Source organism: Cryptomeria japonica, chromosome 7, assembly GCF_030272615.1.
Source record: "Cryptomeria japonica chromosome 7, Sugi_1.0, whole genome shotgun sequence".
Taxonomy (NCBI): domain Eukaryota; kingdom Viridiplantae; phylum Streptophyta; class Pinopsida; order Cupressales; family Cupressaceae; genus Cryptomeria; species Cryptomeria japonica.
This window is the reverse complement of record NC_081411.1, coordinates 6,225,530-6,244,101: the sequence shown is the minus strand read 5'-3', so window position 1 is coordinate 6,244,101 and position 18,572 is coordinate 6,225,530. Positions and strand designations below refer to the sequence as shown.

Below are 18,572 nucleotides of genomic sequence, written 5' to 3'. Positions count from 1 at the left end.
ACATTCTCTTCATTTGCTTGAATAGGAACTAGTGAAAATATTCATTTCCAACTTGAATGATGAGATGGAATTCCATTTAGACATGAAGGGTATGGAATCATTTGAAGAGATGATCACTCAAGGATTAAAATGTGAACGAGCCCTTATCAAAATCTACAATGAACCAAAAGACGGTCCTCGCCCCCGTTATAATAGTGATAAACCCAATTTCTGGAACAAGAACAAGAATGTTGTAAACAACGGGGTAGTAGATGCATGAACAATAAAGATAGCACAACCTGTGGTCAGGTTTGCAGGGCAAAATCCCCCTCCTAAAAACAACACCATCACTCATCCACAAAATCAAGGTCTCAATGTGCCACAAGAGGAACCAAGACAACGACATTAGAACTATAAACCAAAATGTAGATACACACCCTTAGGGGAACCCATCGAAACAATATTACGCCAAGTGGTCTCCTCCAATTTTGTGACCTTACCGAAAACATCTAACTATGAACCTTAGGTCAAACCTCCATGGTGGAGAGATAATGAACATTGTGAATTCCACCAAGGAAAAGGGCATAAGACAAGCAATTGCCACCGACTGAAAAATCTTGTTCAAGATCTCATTGACAGAGGATAAATTGAAATCAAAGGACATGACCCTAAAACATGAAATGACGAACATATAATGTTCAAGAATCCACTTCCATCACATGATCAAAGGGGTCCTTCCACCTCAGGGCGAAACACAGATACTACAACTAATTATACACAAGTTGCCTATAATTATATTGTGAATCACCTCTGTGACGTCGATGAACAAGTTGCAACTCTCACCATCAAAGATCCAAATCCTACATGAAATGTTGTTACACATCGTAGAAAAATTACCATTCAAGCAGTAGCACCAGGAATGACACACTTGCACAAGCCATATAATCTTGTGGAACAATTGGACGAAACACCCGAACTCATATCCATATTAGATCTTTTGCGCTTATCCCCTTCACACAAAAGAATCTTGGATCAAGCTCTCCAAGAAGAATCAGTCCATGCCAACCTTAACATAGATCAATTTCAAGCCACGGTTGGCAGTCTCAGGTCATCACCATGCCTCACTTTTTCTGAAAGTGACAACATTTCATTCCAACAACCACATAATGCATCCTTTCACATTGAAGGATTTGTAAACCAACACAAAATCAAGTAAGTATTGATTGAGAATGGAGCTAACCTGAATATATGCACCTTGTAGTTGGTCATAGCATTGGGATATGTGGTAGAATTGGATCCCAGCAAAAAGATAACCATTAAGGCCTATGATGATGCAGAGGGTTCTTCCAAAGGAGTTGTTGTATTACTTATCAGGGTGGGCCTAGCGGTGAAGCACATCATCTGTCAAGTGCTAGACCTTCCTTTGCCATATAATCTCTTGGTAGCAAGACCTTGGATACACAACATGCAAGCCATTCCATCCACCTATCATCAGTGTATCAAGTATACCCATAACAGTGTAGAAATCACAATCCTTGACGATGCAAATCCATTTGCATATTGTAACAATATTAACCATCAGCCAACAACATTAACCATCAGCCAGAGATCATCGTACCTAACAACCAAGAAGCTATCCCTTCCACATCCTATGTTAGTCCAGCCTCTCTTTCTAGTTCAATCACCCCTATACCAAAGCAGGAGAAGTTGAAAATGAAAATGGATGATGATTGTCCTAGGGAATTTAATCTAGGCCAACTCTGTTGTGTTGGGAAATTACCCACTTCCCCTAGAACTCATGGAAAGTCTCAAAAGTTGCTTCAAACACCATTAATGAAGCAAGCATGCACTTTAGCATAGTTCATCCCTGGTAAAAGCCAGGAAGAGGAAACCAGAGATGAGAACCTGGCAGAATGGATCTACAAAGACCCTATCACCACATAAATCCCAAAGGCTACGCTTTCTATGGATAAATATGGAAAAGGCCTCACCATTATGCAAAGAATGGGCTATTTTGGTCAGAGTGCTTTGGGACATTTCAAACAGGGACGACATGAGCTCTTGCACCCTGAGTTGAAACCCAAAGATAAAACTAAATTAGGTTTTCAAAAGGAATCTCTTCCTAAACTCATATTCAAACGTAAACCCAACAACCTCATGTATCAAACAGTTACTCCAAGGAGGCCATCCTTAATTACATCTACGACACCAACAACACCATCCACACCAACAAAATTGATCATCAAATAAGTAGTAGCGATCACCCTAGCAATACCAACAACACCGATGATCCCATCATCGACATTAATCACATCAGTAGCATCAACAACACCAATAATCTCAGTAGCAACACCAACAACACCGATATTCCAAACAATTGTACCAACTGCACCTATGAAACTGAAAATAGCAGCATTAGAACTAGCAACAATACCCACAACAACAATAGTCCCATCTGTAGCAATAGCAACATCAACAACATTGATCATTCCATCAGTAACAGCAGTAGTACCAATTGTACCAACAACACCGATGCTCCCAATAGCAACATCCACAACACCAATAATCCTACTAGCAACACCATCAATCCCACCTATAAAAGTGCATAAACCTATGACCAATACACTATTCAATACAAAAGACATCCCAACATGGTACAGTAATCGGATTTTAGAGAGTGATTCAGAGTCTGACTTGCATGAGTGGGAATTTGATTCGGTGAACCTAAATACTTCAAATGAGGAAGACACATCCCCTCCACCACCTCGTAAAGATATCCCAATTTATGGAGAGGCATGGATTAAAACCTTTTGGTTTCATGAGTAAGAAGAACCTTCCATAGGTCCTACATCAAATCCGACACCAAAACCTGACAAGGAGAGTACCATTGACACACTTCACTCATCTATATTAACCCTCACTAACACCTCCTCTAAACTCAACTTAATCGATGAGGTCATTCCTATAATCCACCCTGAACTCATTGACTGGAACCAGCCAACTCCCCCATGTTTTGGTCAATTCCAAAACCATGAGGAGCTCATCGAATTTTTAGAAATATGGGATTGCATACCAAGTGGGGATCACAAAGCTAGATTTGCCATTGAACTTAATAGCGCAGCGTACTTTGGGGCAGATGCCAAACCTTTCAGCTGCAAAAACATCACAATAAAACATGGATATTCTAGTGAAAACCACACAATGGCACTTGTTGATCCCCAAAAATTAAAAATAAAGACCGTATCCAAAGGTGGAAACCTCTCTAAGGCGCCTGCGGCTGAAAGGTTTGACATTGTCCCCTCTAGTACAAATCAGGAGAGATCGACAATCTTAATCAAAGAAATAAAAGAAATCAATGTGGGGACCCCTGAGACTCCTCACCAAATATATTTGGCATCTCTACTAACTCCAGAGGAACAACCAAAATTTGTGGAATTCTTCCAGAAGCGTCAAATCAACTTCACATGGTCTTATGTAGACATAGCTATCTTAGATCCTGATTTAGTCATGCATCACCTCACCGTGGCACAAGGAGCTAAATAGGTAAAACAAAAGCTCACAGAGATGCACCCACAGATTGTTGTGCTTGTCAAGGCAGAGCTCAAAAAGCTCGTAGATGTTGGTTTCATCTAACCAATCGATTATGCGGATTGGATCTCCAATATTGTACCTATCGGCAAGACAAATGGGGCAATCTATATCTATACTGACTTCAGAGATTTAAACAACGCATTCCCTAAAGATGACATCCCCTTACCAAACATCGACATGATCGTCAATATCACAACAGGTCATGCAATGCTTTCTCATGGATGGTTTTTTAGGGCCAGTGCAAGAAGCTGAGTCCACTTTTTGGCAAAAAAGTGGAAGTGTTTTCCCTGATTTTCAGATTTTGTCTCATTTGAGCTTAAATTTTGAAGTACTTGGAGATTGAATCTTGGAAAAAGTTAGTAATATAAAAGATAACCCTCTGAGTGTACTTTCCAAATATGTAATTTATTTTAATACCCACATAATAAAAAATAACTTTTGGAATGGAGTTCTAAAAACTATGTTTTAAAAATGTCCATTTCAGGACCATACCATGCATGTGTACGACCCACACTTTTTGACACAATTAAAATTATTTTCTCAAACCATTTTGGGAAATGGTTTGTAACACACTGAAGATTGATGAGCATATTTTACTGTATTTTTAAAAAAAATAAAATTTTCAATTAATTTTTAAATGACCGTAATTATCTTTTTAAAAATTTGACGTGTATGGCCCACATAATTTGACGTAAACTTAACATTTTTTTTTATTTTTTATTTTTAAATAGAAAAGAATTTTGTGTAGATTGATGACATATAATTTTTTTTCAAAATTCCTTAAAATAAAAAAGTTATTAAATTAACAAAATTAGTTAATATTTCAAGTTTATGGACCCAATTTAGTATAAATTAAATGAAAAATAGTTATAATAATTAATTTTTAAATAAATTTATATATTTAGAATCTAGACAATATAATCTGAAATGGGTTTTAATTTTGTATAAAAATTCTCTAATTACAAGCACATAAACTATTTCAAAAGTTCATATTTGTGCTTTCATTCATGGAGATTTGAATTTGCAGGTCCATGTCTCAGGTGTGGCCATCCCAGGCCTATCCCAGGCCTAATCCCAAGCCAAGTGGTGGGTTGTGGAATCAACTTCCACAGAACGGGCCCCCATTTTCAAACAAGGGCGATTTGTGGAAAAAAAAAGGGTAAAATCTGATTCAAAAACGAGGGCCCATTTTTAAAAAATGGGCCCCCGTTTTGTTTAAAAGTGAGCCCCTGTTTTAGAACAAAATGGGGGCCCATTTATTTTCGATTCGGGCCCCCATTACCTTTCGGCTCAAGAGACCAAAACATAAACGAGGCCCCATTTTTTGAAAACAGGCCCCTATTTTTAAGAGCGTGTTTTCCAACGCATGGACTTCCGCGAATTTGTGACTCATTACCTTGCACTTGCCCTTTAGGGTACAACTAGATCAAGATTGCTTCAAAAGATCAACATAAAACTACTTTCACATGCCCATGGGGAACCTACTATTGGAACATGATGCCATTTGGTCTGAAAAATGCAGGGGAAACCTATCAAAGAGCTATGACTACCATCTTTCATAACTTGATGCACACTATAATGGAAGATTATGTCGATGATTTACTAGCTAAATCATTAACAAGAGAGGGTCATCTAGAAACACTGGGTCGAATCTTCGATAGATTAGAGCATATCATGTCCATCTTAATCCAAAGAAATGTATCTTTGGAGTAACCTCAAGGAAGCTCCTAGGATACTTTGTCTCAAGAAAAGGAATTGAAGTATATCCAGTAAATGTCAAAGAAATCATGGACATGCCACCTCCCAAGAACATCAGCTAGTAAAGGACACTACAAGGGCGGCTACAATTAATTCAAAGATTCATTGCACAAATGGTTGATAAGTGTCATCCCTTCATGCATCTTTTACACAAGAATGTCCTCTTTCAATGGGATACAAAGTGCCAGCAAGCATTCCAAGTGCTTAAAGACTACCTGGTGTATACACCGTTGTTGATCCCACCAGATCCAAGTAGACCTCTACTACTATATATTTTAGCTACAAATATGACATTAGGAGTACTGCTGGCACAACACAATGCAAAAGGAAAAGAATGTGTTGTATACTATATCTCTCACACATTGGTAGGCTATGAACTCAATTACACACCTATTGAGCGAGCTTGCCTAGCAGTTATCTTGGCAGCCACCAAACTGAGACACTACATGCTGACACACAAGGTACAACTCATTGCTAAAATCGATCCACTCAAGTACCTACTCAACAAGGCAACATTGATAGGCTGCTTGGCCAAATGGGTTAGATTCTAAGTGAATTTGACATTGAGTACGTGGACCGCAAGGCTATCAAGGGGCAAGTTATTGCAGATCAGTTGGTCAATGCACCCATCATAGGTGACTATCCTCTTGTTTCTAATTTTATAGATGAAGAGTTCTTCATGATCACAGCTACACAACCTTGGAATCTCTACTTTTATGGCTCATATACCAGACATCGCTCGAGGGCAAGTATTCTTTTCATCACACCTCAAGGTGACAACATCCCGAAGTCATATAGGCTCACTTTTCCATGCACCAATAACATAGCAAAATATGAGGACTTGATCACAGGGCTCGGATTGGCTATACAATGGCATCATAAAGAGCTACAGGTATATGGAGATTCTCAGTTAGTCATCCGACAAGTCACTGATGAGTACCAAACTATAGTGATTGCACTCGATGAGCTTTCCATCTTCAGTCCATACTCTCCTCTTGTATACTGTCCTCTCTCTATCTCAGTTACTGCTTGGGCGCCGATCACCTTAGAAAAGAAATTTGCATTCAATTCGGACGATGCTGTATCCATTGACTTCTGTGCCAAAATGATTTTCTTTATCGACAGTCTCTGAAACAATTAAAATACCAGCTTAAAAAGAGAAGATTATAAATAATTGATAAAAACATTAAAGATAAAACATAAATTTTAAAATATGACTTAATAAAAGCAGGGCATTTATTTTCCCACTTTACGCAAAAGGAAAAGTCATTATCCACAGTAGATAAACTTTCTTTCCACTCAAAGTCAGTGATTGCGTGGACAAGTAGGAGTATTACCCTCAGTTCACATATGTAATTTCGTACCCATGCAAAATATCCATCCTCGGGCATTTCAATTAGCAGACTTTTCAATCCTGGCAACTCTTCCATCCCTTCGACACTCTGCAGCTGAGGACATCCTGTGATCTGGATTGTCTCCAGACGAGGCAACGATTTCAAATTACCACAGCTGTCCACTCTCAGTGTATGCTTTAATTCCATTTCTTTTAGAACTTCCAGCTGGGAAACTGTAAGCGTTCGAAGTCTGGGACACATCTCTCCACTGATTACCAACTTGGATGTGTTAGGAAGAGAAGTAAGGTGTATGGTTTCAAGGCTATCCAGGTGCACCTTCTCACTGAAGTCGAAGTCCATACACACCAAGCTCAATGATCTAAGCTTACTAAGTCGTCCAAGTGATTGGACCAAGGATCTGTCATATATACTTAAACATATATGCAGTTCTTCCAATTCAGTGAACATTTCTATTAAATCCGGAAGCTTTTGCAATAAAGGACAGTACCAAATGGATAACCTTCTCAATTGGAAAGTGGCCTGGCATTGACAGTTACTCTAAGAAATTAGACTTATATTTAATGATAACTTACAAAATATTGATTGAACAGTTGAAAACTATTAAAATATTTTTGTTATTGAATAAAGAGTTGAGATTTTGATTTTGAATTTTAAAAATATTCTTGTTAGAGTCAACAGCTTAAATATTGATTTTCAATCTTAAAAGTATTTTGTACCCAATCTATTACACTGTATCAAAATAAAATAGCAAATTCATAAAATATTTATATGACAAATTTAATAACTTATTAAATTCTATATTATGTATATGTGTATATATATATAAATTAAAAAACTATTATCATCTTGAAAACAATTTATATAAATATATTTATTCAAATTATAATTATTTAAAAATTGATTTTATTCAATATATAAATTTATATTTATTCATAAGTCACTATTATCATTGTTTGTCAAACTATACTTATAAAACACTTTATATATCCAAATAATTTTTAATAAAAATAAATAATAAAACAAATTTTTTTTTTTTTTTATAAATTCCTTAATATTTAATAAATGAGTAGAACAAAAAAAAAATTAATCATTACCTTTAAGAAATGGAAGCAAAACCCTTTTCATCCATATTGTGCTTCAAATTGTCTCTTTGTTGCCAATTACAGGGGATTTCAAAGTACAGCAGCACAATTAGTTATTATTTGGATTACATCAAGTTTCAAATGTTTCAGCATAAAAAAAGATCTCATTTGCTTCAGGTAACTTCAAAGATTTTTTAAATTCAGATTATAGCTGCAATACATGCTATCGTATGGCTTGTCCTTTTGTTGGCCAAGCTTGGTTATCCTCTGTATGTACAACAAGAGTGTGGTTGGAAACTTTGACAGTTTTATGTTGCACAAACAGTTTATGTGGTTGTATGACTGAAAACTTTGTTCTATATAACTGTTGTTGTCTTTTTAACTCGGCAGCCTTTGTGCCTCTCTTCTTTGTAATTTTTTTTTTCATTAATTCAATTTTTTAAAAAAGTAATGCAATTGAAAAATAATACCATACTTTGCAGTCAAATAAATGAATCCAACGCGTCATTATTTCTATATCTAATATTAGTTGGATCTAGTGGAAACAATTATAAAGTTCCTAATGGTTTATTTCTATATTCAGACTGTTGAGATTCTACACAAATGTTGAATCAACATTACTTTCTCGAACGTATACAATCTTAAAAAAAAAATTCTGAAAGGAGACTTCATTTCCAGCAAAGAAAAGCAAAATACCTGGTTATCGGTCTGCAACTGTTGCTGAAATGTGCTCCACAATTCTTGCACTCCCTCAATACGTAACAAGTGCAATTTCAGTAGAGGAATCCAGGATGGAATGTTCATAAATGGTTTACCACACTCATTCATTTCAAGCCACAGGAGATCAGTCCCAGCTATAAAAATTCTAATGCTCATTCCAAGAGACGAATCCCGGAATGAATGGAAGCACCTGCCGGCATTTGTTTCTGCGAGGATTCGTTGAAATCCTTTTGCTTCCTACATTCAAGGATCGGGGTTAAGTGTGATTGGCTACAAAAAGATTATAAAAACACATAAATTGAAATGTTTTTTCAAATGCTTTCTATAACTTTAATTGAAGAAAAAATGTGTAAAGAGCATACCATAGATCTCAGGAGTTCTGGTCGCCACAGGCGGGGCCTCAACTCATCTGCATCTGCTATTTGTCTTCCCAAATCGCGCAGGTGATCGTGCATCTCAAAATACTGGTAGTCGTCTCTACCGCTCACTTCTAGTAGGCATCTATCTTGCAGGGTTTGAACTGCATGCTCAGCGCTCCAGCCAGATGCCTTCCAGATTGTTATAGCGTTACTTTTCAAATTCCTTATATATTTCTTATTGAAAAGACAAGCAATATCAAGGAATATCTGTTTCTCCTCTTTGTCCAGACCATGAAAGCTAATCCTGAGTCTTTGCATTCTATCCTCGGGCTGAATTTTCTGAACTTTTTCCAATTCTAGCTCCCAGTAATGCTCATCCCGCTTATAAACATGGGCGCCCAAAACTTTTAGTGCGAGGGGTAAACCTCCGCAGAATTCCACAAACCTTTCAACCAATTTCTCATATGAAGTAGGTGGATCCGGTCTGCAGAAAGCGTGGCTACAGAAGAGGGTTCTAGCATGATCAAATTTCATTTTCTTCATCCTATAAAAAATATCTGCACCCACTAACACGCTTTGGTTACGGGACGTAATAATTACTAGGCTACCAGAGCTTAGCATAGCTGCAGGTAAGAGGGTATCTAACTGGTCCCGATGATCGATATCATCGAGGACAATAAGAAAGTGCAAATTCCTTGCCCTTCCCAGACGATGCTTCAGGTGTGCTATTCCTACATCAATACTGTCAAACTTCGGATCTTCATGAAAGAGATCTTTACAGAGCTGACTTTGCAAGGAACACAAATCACTATCTCTCACGTCAGAGAGAAAGCATGATGCTTTGTAGTCTGAACGCTTCCCGTTAAACAATTCTTTGGCGAGGATGGTCTTGCCAGACCCCCCTAGACCAAAGATCCCTGCTATTGTAACCTTGTCTCTCACTGTCTGCGAAAAAGAATCTTCAAAATCTTGGACTTGCTCAGCAAGGGCAAGTACGACTGGATATTTTGCAACATGTAACGGTTTCCTTCTCTTCATTTCTTCCAGCACACGGGACACAACCTCTTCACACAAATTGCTGAAATTCAAGACCGAGAATTTCTTTAGAAAGCCATTCTAGGGAGGTAAATTGAATGTCATACTAGAGAAAAATGGAAAATATGATGAATCACAATGAATACACATTCTACTAAGGCAAAAATGAATGTGATGTACAGGAGAAAAACTTTAGATAAAACATTATAAATCGCAATGAATATAAAGTAAATGGTAGTATTCTTACTCTTGATGCCGGCTACGTTCATAACCAGATATGTCTGCAGCAGATGCGAGAGCATATTTCCATTTACTCAAATCATCAACATTCCTGCCTTTACTTTTATGATCACGAAATGCTGCAGTATACTGTGACTCCTTCTCGTTCCTTTTCTCTGTGTCGATGTAGCGTAGCTCCCACGGCTCGACATCGTAGAAGACGGGAATAAAGAGGGCATCCGTCTGTTTTAACATAAGAACAAGCTCCTCTAAACACCACTTTGACTCTGCATATCCTTTAGAAAAAACGGCTATTTGCACAACAGATGAGCGTATGGCATTTTCAATGGCAGACGTAATAGATTCCCCGCCTTCAATTTCTTCACGGTCTAGAAATGCCCGGCACTCTCTTTCCTGAAGCAGTTTATAAAGCTGTTTAGCAAGGGTTTCTTTGACGTCAGGCCCTCGGTGGCTGATGAATGCATCATATTGTTTAGGAGATGATGAGGAGGAAGCCATGAATGCAGGACTAGAAACTAATTTCAGGAAGCCATGAAGTCATGAATGCATGAAACTTTCTAAAGCACAGTACCTTGTAGACGAGAATGAAAAATGGAGGAAGAAAATTTATCTATATAGAATTCGTCGGTGATATAATGTGTAATTGCGTCTGTCCATGTAGAATTCGTCGGTGATATAATGTGTGATTGTGTCTGTCAGTAGAAGACTAGGAGTTACGAAAATTCCCACCTACACTGAAGATTGGTGAGTAGGAAAATTCACCTACAGTAGAAGATTAGTAGGTAGGAAAATTCGCACCAACGCTGAAGATTGCTAGGTATGAAAATTTCCAACTATGGGGGACCAATGACTCACACAGCTTGCACGGTATCCGCTTTTATGTACGCTTGAAATTTTTCCGTGCCTCTACTAATTTAACGTTTGTGCGATTATGTTTAATTGGGGAAAGTAAATAAGAATTATAACTAGCTGAGAAAAAGGAATGTGTTACACCAGCAACATCAAACAAAATCATTGTTGAAATTGTTTAATTTAAATTGTTTATGTTTTTTAAAAGTTTAAAATTTTTTAAAGCTTTAACTTAGTAAAATGCATATATATTAAAGTTAATTAAGGTTAATAATTAATTCTATTGCGAAGATGGATATTATCTTAGGAATATTAAATATTGTTAAAAATAAATAGTTAGTTTTGTAATTAAAAATGTATCATATAAATTTGAAATATGGATATTTTAGATTAAAAAAAACTATAATTTGTCTTTAGTCAAAATCAATGCTTGTCAAGTTGTCGTGTATCCATTGCTCTCTATTTTCCCTGATTTACCTTTGCTTCCTTCATTTACTTTGCTATCAAGAATTAGTTGTATTTTAAATACCCTGAAAAGATTGTTGTTATGTTGTAATGGCACATGTTCTCTTAGCTCAATGGTTAGAAAATATAGGCAAAGATCAAGGACAACATTCCTTGACCATGAACATATTCTTAGGACAATCACCTAAACATGGATTCCTTATAGTGTACCAAATATAAGTGTTTCACTATTGATTGCTCCATGAATGCATCTAGGATGAGGGAAGATACTTGAAAGATGAGAGAGGTGAAATGAATGTCATTAAAGATAGCACCTAACATTGAATTTTGTAAAACATGTACTTAAGAAAATTAGGGTGGGAAATAAAGAACAAAAAATGGGCTAGCAAGCTTAGTGGGCTTAATCTTAAGGAAAACTCCATAGTTGAGCATACTTATGTTTGAGTAGTACTAAGATGGACGAATCCCTAGGAAATACCAAAGTTTCAACTCTATGAGCATCATCAAAATGCATTGAATGATAAGTGGGCCATTCATGTTTATGAGAGAGAAGCTCTTGTAAACCACTATTCATGCGATATGAGAGATTTTATTTCCAAGGTACACCTCACCACCATCATCTTTTATGAACTCTATAAATTACTCCTTATTTATACTCAAATGAGAAGAGGCACTTTAATTAATCAAGAATGAGTAATCACTAGATACATTAACATGTTTCTTTAAAGTATCATGACAAACATTATAATCATCGAACTTATCAATAAAGGAATTCATTCCTTCCTTTATTTGTTGTTTGTTATCCTTGTTAATGTGCTCTTAGTTACTAAGATTCTGAAATAATTTACTTTACATTTGCTCTAATATTGAGATCTAAAATTACATTTATATTTGTTCCTATATCTTTTTTTCTTACCCACTTTTCTTTATACTAACTAATTACAAAGTGGACTTTTTAAAGGAAACATCCATGTACTTCCTTTATATGTGTGCGTCTAGCATCATAAATTGTAACTAGTGCAATTCACACCTCATAATTATGCTCCTACTTTAGCGTGTCCTATCTCCATTCCCCCTAGGCTTGTTTTGGCCCTTTTCTACTCTGCATATGATGCTACTTGTGTAAATACTTGAGTGGAACCCATCCCAGGGCTATGCCCTTTCATTTATTGGTTGCTTATCCTATTTTTGGATGACAAGGGCATTGTGGCACCCCTGTCTTGACTAGGGTGCGGGTCCTCATCAATCATGACCCATTTTAAATATGGGCAGGCACTCCCCCTCCTTGGTGGATTTTGGTCCTTGCGCCTCAATGTGACCATTGGAGGTCAGACTAATTGGTAATTTACCTAGGGAACCTTATATAAAGACATCTTGTCAATTCATTTTAAATTTAAGACTCTAAGGCTCCATCCATAGCATTTGAGTATTCAACATCAAGCATTTTTAAGAATTTGAGGTAACATTTCATATCCTTCAACCATCATGGAGCAAATTCACGTCAATCTTCATGCAACCATATGTGTTTGATTAGGTCATTCATGTTCATGTGTTTGTATATATAAATATATATATATATATATATATGTACATACATATATATATACATATGTATGTGTATATACATATATATATATATATATGTGTGTGTGTGTGTGTGTGTGTGTGTGTGTGTGTGTGTGTGTGCGTGTGTGTGTGTGTATATACATGTATATATATAGACATGTATACATGTATATGTATATATATACATATATATACATGTATATATACATGTATATATACATGTATATATACATGTATATATACATGTATATATACATGTATATATACATATACATATACATGTATATATATACATATACATGTATATATATACATATACATGTATATACATGTACATGTATATACATGTATATATGTATATATATATACATGTATACATATATATATATATACATGTATATGTATATGTATATATACATGTACATGTATATGTATATATACATGTACATGTATATATATACATATACATGTACATGTATATGTATATACATGTACATGTACATGTACATGTATATATACATATACATGTATATATATCTATATACATATATACATGTATATATATATATACATATATATATATATATATGTACATATACACATATATGTATATGTAAATATACACATATATGATGGTATGATGAAAGAATAAGTATCGGGTAGATTACTGAGAGGGGGGGAATGAATCAATAAATAGAAAAACTGATACAAACCTTCCCAATCTCAATTTCAATCACAAAAAGTAAACTTATAAATAAAATACCACTCTCAAGATAAAAACTCATAAGGAAATTGGTTGACTGTTACAACAACTTAACAGTAAACAACGTCAAACTTATAAACATCCAAATGTTTTATCATATGTCAATAGACTACATTTCTCAATGCTTCCAGTTATCATGCCTTATCAGAATAGTTAAGTAGTTAATCAAATCAACTGTAAGATCGTAACCACAAAAACATTCACCACATGACATAAATAGTTTTGACATGGAAACCCAAATGGGAAAAACTGATGGGGGTTCACCCAGCTTGCTCACACTTCACCTAGCTGGTGTCGCTCAATTCCACCAACTCTCCAGGTCTAGGTATGCTCTAAGACCTCCAAGTCCTTATCAGTCTCTTCTAGGGCTTGCTTCTTCTCAATCTCAAGGTGTTTGCTTCAAGTGTTTTACTAGGAACTCTACCAATTCACAATGTTTCCCATGTGCTCATCATGGTTGTCTTGGCTTCAACTTGTCAATTTGACCTCCTACAGTTGTGAGTTGTTGCAGAGGTGTGGAGGTGTCTTCTAACATGTTATGTGTAGCGTCCTAAAATTGCGACACTTGCAATTTCGACTGCATTTCGGTCTTCACGATGGCAACGCAACACGCAACCTGAATGGAGACCCCGAAACTTGCTCACGACACCAAAAACTGCATTTTTCAAGCACCCTGGCCTGAACCTCCTTGCATCCTGCTGTCCCGGGAGGTGGGACTTAGCGCCCTGGTCCCCCAGGACCATGGCGCCCAGCGCCCTGGTCCCTGGGCCTATTTCGGGCCCGGTCTCCTAAGGAGATTGCGGGTCTTTTTGTTTGCAATTTGGAAAATTACTTTTCCTGGTCGGCCTAAGGTCGGGAAAATCAATCTTTTAACCCTAATTGGCAAGTATATAAACTACATTTTTCTCTCTCATTTGGATATAACACATACATGATGAAAAAAAGCGTGGAAACTATACTCAAGCATTCAAGCATTCAAGCATTCCTTTCAAGTCTCCATTCAAGGCTAAGTGTTGCATTCAAGTCAAGGATTCAACCATTGAAGAGGAGATCACTTACTACATGCTACATACAACATACAACATACAACAAACAACAACATCTAAACCTTCGCACATAAGGATACAAACATCCTTAGAACAAGGTATTAGTACTTGTTTTACATTACAGTCATTTATATTTACAGCATTTCTCATTACTTGGTTAATTCCAAAACCGGGGTTTGACCTAAAGGCAAACCCCTAATCCCTAACCCCCCAATCGTCTTTGCTTTTATGTGTGTAGGTTGCAGGTACGCGGCTGAAATTGAAGATCTGGAATCCTTGTGCAAAGACGAACAGATCCCCCTTCGTTTCACGGATTTTTCGGAGGACCGTGGCACCGGGCCCCATCGTCCCGACAACTTTTGCTCAAATTTGCAAGACAGCGCCGTATCGACATTTTACTGCTAATTCCAGGTCCGCAACTTCATCCTATATCCCTAACTCAGTTTATAAGAGAATCTTTATCACTTTCTATGCATTCCTAGCTTAATTCAACATTCTTTACAAAAGAGGGTAGCCTTGCTTTCTTCACCCTTGAAACTCATTTAGCATCCAATCTTGCATTGTGTGGGATTGGATCTTGTGAGTTTCAACCCCTCTTTTGAATGTAAAGTCTCTCCCTTAAGTGAAAACCATCAACCCTAGCGAACCTCCCTTCTCTCTCCTCGGAGTTGGAAGAGGGGAGAGCAACTAGGGTTCGATTGCAATTTTTCGCTTTACATTTTGGTGAACCCAACATGAACATCCTTTCTGATTATTCATGATTAGATCTGGAAATTGGATTCCTTGATTACATTTCCATGTTTGATCTTTTGCAAAATTTTAGAGGTGATTGCATGAAAACCCTAAAATTTCTTTTTAGTAATTGAACTTGTGAAATGCTTAATTGTTAATGCTTGCTTCAGATCTGCCCTTCTATTACAAATTATCAATTCATGTTTGTGCTTTAATTTTGAAAATTAAGTGGTTAAGTGTCAAAACCCTAATTTTTGAAACCCTCTTGATTCAACCTTTGTCCGACAATTTCACTAATCAAAACATCTCCAAATCAGCTATAACTTTGGATTCCGCAATAAAATCACAATATCTTTCATCCCTGAAAATTTGGAAAAAAGTTGCGAGGACCGTGTGCACTCTGAGTGCCATCGTCCCCGACATTTTTTCTGAAATTTCGGGAGCGAGATTTTACTGTATTTTCCTGCTAAAATCCAGAATTTTGGCTGCTTTTATCAATTATAACACTTTCAAAATTACAGTCAAAGTTGGTCTTGTGATTGCTTGGTTTAAGGCTTCTAAACATTCAAAAATCATTGAAACTGAAATTCATGTCAAAATTGTGTTTCTTATTGTCCTAAATCTGAAAAGTGTGTTTGCATTCATTCGAAATTTTAGTGCTTTATTCAAATTCTTGCAATTTGTGACTTTTGAAATTAAGTGCTTAATTACAACAACTTTGATTTCCGCTTTCAAAATTGAATTTTGCGTGAAATTGAGTCAATTTTTAAATTTCAAAACTTGCATTGCTCTTGACATTCACTCTAAAATCATAAAATTCAAAATTTCAGTTTCCCTCTCTTTTTCAAAATTCAAATTTTGCATTTTTCGACAATCTTGATAGGGTTCAATTTTGAAATTGCAACTTTAATTTGGCCTATCTATAGATCATAAAATCCCTCAATTTTTTCAGATTAGCTCTAAAATCATCATAACTTTCATCCCTGCAAATTTTGAAAAAAGTTGCAAGGACCGTGTTGCACTCCGAGCGCCACGGTCCCGGACATTTTTTCCGAAATTTTGGGAGACTATCGTGATTGCATTCAACAGCTTGAATCTGGAAGATTGGCTGGTTTTACTGAAAATTGCTACCTCTAAAATCAAAATCTTCTCTCTCTTTCTAGTGCATGAGTTTTACAACAATAAGCCCTACTTACACTATTCCCGTTAGACGAAGCTGTAGAATTAAGTCTTTCCGAGGTTTAACTACCGAGGAGATGGACCCTAATTTGAATAGCCTTTTTAACGAGGACATGGGAAATTCCTCTAATCCTCCTAATGATGAAGAAGCTCTCCATGAGGTTTCTGTAGAACAACTTTCGAAATTGGATAACCAATTTGACGATTTTCACCAATGGATGTCTCATGAGTATCCCGATAGTCAAGCTCTTCCTTTAATTGAGGGTCTAAAACGCATGCTTCAAAGTGATAAGAATGGAATTGATATTTTGCATGGTATCGCACACATTGTGGATTCGAATGTGATGCCTATGAAGAGTTGTGCTGAAACTTTAGGTTATACACAACCTCCTACACAAGTCAATCATTCTATTCCTTTGACAACTTCTATTGCTAGCATACCTACTTTTACATCAAATATAATGGCTACTTCTATACAAGACATTCCTCCTATGATCACTAGTCATGGGGGCAATCCTTCTTCTTCAATTAACCCTCTTCCTTCATTCAATCCGACTTCTTCATTCATTCCTGCAATGAGTGTCCCTATTACATCTTCACAAATGAACATGACGCAAGGGGGCAATTCATTTAACCATTCCATTCCTCCTTGTAGTGTTCCTCTTGTCCAATCATCCCCTATGATTGACTATCATAGGGTCCCACCACCTTACTCTCTACCTTCTTTCAATAACATAACACCTCCATCTCAATCTAACACACCTAATATGAACTCTTCGACTGAAGCGACCATTAACAATCTTGCACAAACTGTCTCTTCTTTATAGCAACAAATTGCCTCTATGAATCAATCTAAGTTTAGTGTGCCCACATTTGATGTTGCGAGCCCACTTTCTCTTGACATTGTTCGAGCTATTCCCCCTAAACATGTTGAAATCCCACATTTGGAACTTTATAATGGTAAAGGTGATCCTCTAACACATGTTAAGACTTTTCAAACAATATGTACTGATTTTGCTTATGACCCAAGGTTGCTTGCGAAACTGTTTACTAGAACATTAAGAGATAAAGCCCTACAATGGTATTGCTCGTTGCCTTCTTATTCTATTACTTCTTTCGAACAACTTGCAAATGCTTTCATTCAACAATTTCAAAACAATATAAGTCCTAAAGTTACTTTGATTGATTTAATGCATTGTAAACAAGGTGTTAAAGAAAAAGTGACTGATTTCATTGGTAGATATAAGCATTTGTATGCTCAAATTTCTTTCCCAGTGCCTGACAATGATATTCAAAGAATCTTTATTTCTAATTTGCAAAAATATATTCGAGACAAACTTCTGTTTTCTGAGTTTACTTCTCTCCAACAGTTGTGTGCCACTCTTCACAATTATCAACTGACTGTGAGTCAAATGGAACAATCACATCCTATGGCTCCGAGTGATAAGGGTGATAGCAGTCAACAACCACTTGGGAAGTTTAAACCGAACAGAGATTCCATCAAATTCAATGAAAACATCATCAACAACAATGTGAATGCAGCATCAGGTGTGCCTCCTATTTCTAAATTTTTCAAGAAAGAAAGAAAGTATACTCCTTTGAATGAATCATTGCATAGTATTATGAATAAGTTATTGGAACAAAATGTGCTTACTCTTCCTCCTATAAGACAAATTGATCCTGCAAAGATTACTTCACCTTATTTTGATAACAAAGCTTTTTGTCACTTTCATCGTCAACCTGGGCATGATATTGAAAAATGTTTTTCTTTAAAGGGTAAAATTCAAGATTTGATTGTTAATAATACTATCTCTGTTTCTGGAGTGAATGATAAAGGCAACACATCTGTAGCT

General features: G+C 36.4%; 1 protein-coding gene across 1 annotated transcript; it reads right to left on the bottom strand.

Annotated features, from left to right (window-relative positions):
- Positions 1-2,141: 2,141 nt before the first annotated feature.
- Positions 2,142-10,949, bottom strand: LOC131030817 (disease resistance protein Roq1-like). Its single transcript, XM_057961732.2, has 6 exons — positions 10,127-10,949; positions 8,848-9,922; positions 8,462-8,722; positions 6,666-7,202; positions 6,269-6,456; positions 2,142-2,604 (listed from the first exon to the last, which is right to left on the bottom strand). Exons 1-6 carry the CDS (start codon positions 10,615-10,617, stop codon positions 2,142-2,144), a joined length of 3,015 nt encoding a protein of 1,004 aa, XP_057817715.1. The 5' UTR covers positions 10,618-10,949.
- Between the last annotated feature and the right edge of the window lie 7,623 nt (positions 10,950-18,572).

Bases quoted from the DNA above. Each gene is read 5' to 3' on its own strand.
- LOC131030817 (XM_057961732.2), bottom strand. From the start codon at position 10,617: ATGGCTTCCTCCTCATCATCTCCTAAACAATATGATGCATTCATCAGC. The intron at 8,723-8,847 runs GTATGCTCTTTA...CCTTGAATGTAG, and splicing joins CAGAACTCCTGAGATCTATG to GAAGCAAAAGGATTTCAACG. The intron at 2,605-6,268 runs GTACTCATCAGT...TGTATTGAATAG, and splicing joins AGTGCAATCACTATAGTTTG to TGTATTGGTCATAGGTTTAT.